Raw genomic sequence first — 4,067 nt, 5'->3', positions numbered from 1 at the left:
GAGGGCGGCCCCGGTGACGCGCGACTTGGAGGAGCTTTTTCCGGCGTTGGGGGCGGCGGAGGAGGCTGGGTCGTGGCTGGAGGCGGCGGATCTGAAGGATTCGCGGCTGGAGGAGAGGCGGCCTAAGGTTGGGGGCGACGGGATTAGGTGTTTTGGCGCCGCCATGGGGCGCGCCAGGGCTGGGGACGGCTGGGCACGGTGTTTCAGCGCCGTGGTGGGGAGATCCGGGACCTGGGCAGGTCGGATCTGGGGCTGGGCAGGGCGGATCCGGACCCGGGCAGGGTGGATTTGGGGGCGTATGGCCGGGAGGAGGAATTTCCGGCGAGAGGGGGAGCGGGTATGACGGAGTTGGGGCTGGGACTGCCGGATTTATGGAGAATGTAAGAGCATCGGGAGGATGGAGGCCTCCGATGGCGCGAAATTGGACCGGGCATACCCAATTTGGGGCGGATTCTAGGGTACGGAAGCTGAAAATGCCCATTTTCGAGGGCGAGGATGCCTATGGATGGGTGTATAGGGTAGAACGCTATTTCGCCATCAATGGACTCTCAGAGAGGGAAAAACTGATAGCGGTGGCGTTATGTTTGGAGGGAGAGGCCCTTGCGTGGTTTCAATGGCGAGAACAACGGCAACCATTGAGGACTTGGGGTGAATTTAAGGACCGGCTGCTGCAGCGATTTTGAGCCACTCAAGAGGGAGATCTACATGAACAGTTTTTTGCCCCGATCCAGGAAGACAGTCATGGAGTATAGGGAGAAGTTCGAGTTGCTATCGGGTCGCTTAGGGGAAATCTCAGAAGCGGTGTTGGAAGGGAATTTTATGAAGGGACTGAAGCCGGAGATCCGAGCGGCGCTGCGTTTGCTGAGACCGAGAGGGTTAGGGGAGACGATGGAGTTGGCACAGATGATTGAGGATAAGAATACAACGGCGCGGGTCAATAGGAGCAACACAGTTGGCTTTTCATACCAAAACAGCGCACCACCAGGCGGGCAGAAAACTCAGACGTTGGGATTTCAGAGAGAGACCCAAAAGGATCGGGATAGTGGGGTACGTCCGGGAGGGACTATCAAGCACCTCACTGAGACAGAGATTCAGGATAAGAGGGCGAAGGGGTTGTGCTTTCAAGGCGATGAGAAATTTTTCCCAGGGCACCGATGTAAGGACCGTTCACTACAAGTCTTGACGGTGTGTGATGACGAGGAAGGCGTAGAAGCAGCTGAAGAAGAAGAGTGGATGGAGGAAGAACACCTGCATTTAGATGTGGCTGAGGTGTCGCTCAATTCAGTGGCGGGGTTCACACCGAACCATTCCATGAAGATTAAGGGTAGGATTGGAGAGCAGGATGTGGTAGTGTTAGTTGACAGTGGGGCCACACACAATTTCATTTCCAACCGCATGGTGGAAAAGATAGGGCTCCAGTTGACTGACACTGGGAGTTTTGGGGTGACCTTGGGACCCGGAGTGTTAGAAACGAGCCGAGGAATCTGCAAGGGGTTGATTTTGTCGCTCCAAGGAATTCAAGTGTTAGACGATTTCCTACCCCTGGATTTGGGAAGCACGGACGTGATTTTGAGAATGAAGTGGCTTCAAACGTTGGGAGCGATGAAGGTGAATTGGAAGCTGTTGAGTATGAAGGTAGGAAACCAACCAGTAATTCTGAGAGGCGATCCGAGTCTGTGTCGAACCTTGGTGTCACTGAAAACCATGGTGAGGGCGATTAAGAGGACCAGGGAAGTGGCTTACCGATTGCGGTTGCCACCCTCTTCAGCGATTCATCCAGTTTTTCATGTATCTCAGTTGCGTCAGGCGATCGGCGAACACACATCATCTTCTTCGTTACCACCCACATTGACAGAGGATATGGAAGTGGTGATGGAACTGTCCGCTTTAGAAGGCGTGCGCCGGGAAGCAACAGGTAATAAGGAGGTGCTGATTAGATGGAAGAACTTGCCAGATTACGAGGCAACATGAGAGCCATTTGAAGTAATTCAACAGCAATTTCCTGAATTCCACCTTGAGGACAAGGTGTCTTTTTGGGAGGGGAGTAATGTTAGGCCCATAATTACTTATGTTAGACGTGGGAATAAGAGGGCAGGGGTAGTTTAGTCTTTTGATTCTTCGTTACCACCCACATTGACAGAGGATATGGAAGTGGTGATGGAACTGTCCGCTTTAGAAGGCGTGCGCCGGGAAGCAACAGGTAATAAGGAGGTGCTGATTAGATGGAAGAACTTGCCAGATTACGAGGCAACATGAGAGCCATTTGAAGTAATTCAACAGCAATTTCCTGAATTCCACCTTGAGGACAAGGTGTCTTTTTGGGAGGGGAGTAATGTTAGGCCCATAATTACTTATGTTAGACGTGGGAATAAGAGGGCAGGGGTAGTTTAGTCTTTTGAGTGTTCTATGGATTTAGGGCTTTAGTATAAAGAGGGCATTAGCAAGTAATTAGGTTTATGCTGAGTTTTGTCAAGTTATTAGGAATAGTTAGGCGTTTTGGAGAGATTGACCTACCTCTCGAATTGTAGGTCAGGATTTGTCTTTCAATTTACTTGATTAATAATAATAAGTCCTAATTCAGCTCTAATCTCAATTGATTCTTCTCTGAGTCCTATCAGATTCTTGGATAAGAAAAGGACATTAATGGATGGATCTTTGTCTGGCACGGATTGTATCTGTATTTACAGATACTTCTACCTATCTTAAAAAAGAAAAAGATAAGTTCATTCTTTTTTTTTTTTCAATTGATTAATTTAGTTCTTTTATATCATCACTAATATTTTTATATTTTGCAGGTCCAAAATGATGTCTCCATCAACTTCATGATCTCAGGATCTTTATGTCCTTTTCTTCTTCCGGCAGTTAAATAAATCTTATGTGTTATTTTTTATATCACGTGATTTATTCTTACTTGCTCTTTAGATAGAATACGACATTATTTGTTCGGATTTCTCTCTACTAAAAAAAAATCAAATTGTTTGTAAAATTTGAGGTTTCAAATTGTTTATAACTGATGAAGATAAGTTTTCCTTATGAACTCAAAAGTTTGTAGTTATGATTTACCCCATTTGACATTTCTTTCTGTATAAATTCTTTAGAATCTAAAGAGGATTTTTGGTTCTAGTTTGAAAATGAGTTGAATTTCTTGATTATAAGGAAATTGAATTCTATTATGGAGAGTTCTCATATTTTCAAATAAATTGTTGTTTGGTTAGCTGCTTTATTTGTTTTCCAAATTGGAAACTGATATGATGTCTAACATTTTAAAATTTGTGGCTTTTCTTTTCATTTCATGTTTAGTCTCAGAATTTTCGTTATTATTATTCCTACTATGGATTTCTAGGTATTAGTGCGAATGAGGCGACCGTGCAAAGCAAAAGGATGAAGAAGAAATGATAGTTCTGAAAATTTCTAATGATTCTTTGACAATCAATGGGATAACTTTTACATTCTACTCGGTTGCTGATAGAGGCAACGCACGTAAGGCCTTCACAGAGATGTGAGTTTCTCCAGATACTTAAATGAATAGTTTGCTTTAAATGATTGAGTTTGATCACAACTTTCTGTTGCTGCTAGATATTTTCCAGCTTATGGGAGCACCACTTGTTGAAAATTGTTAGAAAATTGTATGACAGGTTTCAACATTTCCATTTTTGCCTATGGACATGTATGTTGAATTTGCCTTTCTTTTGCTATGTGTTGTGTTATAGAATATGCGTAACATATATAAAAAGTGATTGTTGTTAGACGGGATGTGGGAAAGACTTGTACGTTGCGGGGTCTGGCCAAAGGATTGTTGGATTGAATTCATTTCTATCAATCAATAAAGTTTAACTCCTCGAGGTAAATTTATTATGTCTTTTGTATTGCTCTAATCTAATTTTATATCATATATCTCCTGCAAGCTGTTTGTAGAATTTTTTTCTATGGGAGCAAAACAAGAATGCTGATAGACAACTCAAGTATCAGTGTCTGTGTCACTATTCCTTTTTTGAGGTAGATTTTTGGTGTAATTGACCTATTTTAACTTTATAATTTCTTCCATTAACTCATTAACTGCTTTTTGC

General features: G+C 43.9%; 1 protein-coding gene across 1 annotated transcript; it reads left to right on the top strand.

The window, feature by feature from the left end:
• The first annotated feature begins 270 nt into the window (after positions 1–270).
• On the top strand, positions 271–2,849 carry LOC112093511. The gene is made up of 2 exons (XM_024172117.1): positions 271–1,847; positions 2,133–2,849. Exons 1-2 carry the CDS (start codon positions 706–708, stop codon positions 2,254–2,256), a joined length of 1,266 nt encoding a protein of 421 aa, XP_024027885.1. The 5' UTR covers positions 271–705; the 3' UTR covers positions 2,257–2,849.
• Positions 2,850–4,067: the final 1,218 nt, after the last annotated feature.

The sequence above is a fragment of the Morus notabilis genome, unplaced genomic scaffold (assembly GCF_000414095.1).
Source record: "Morus notabilis unplaced genomic scaffold, ASM41409v2 Scaffold999, whole genome shotgun sequence".
NCBI classification, from domain to species: Eukaryota; Viridiplantae; Streptophyta; class Magnoliopsida; order Rosales; family Moraceae; genus Morus; species Morus notabilis.
The sequence above is the reverse complement of the archived record's forward strand: the minus strand, read 5'-3'. Positions and strand labels throughout refer to the sequence as shown.

Coding starts and splice junctions, on each gene's coding strand:
- LOC112093511 (XM_024172117.1), top strand. CDS start 706: ATGAACAGTTTTTTGCCCCGATCCAGGAAGACAGTCATGGAGTATAGG. Junction 1,848..2,132: donor TCTTCTTCGTTACCACCCAC/ATTGACAGAGGA, acceptor GTTACCACCCAC/ATTGACAGAGGATATGGAAG.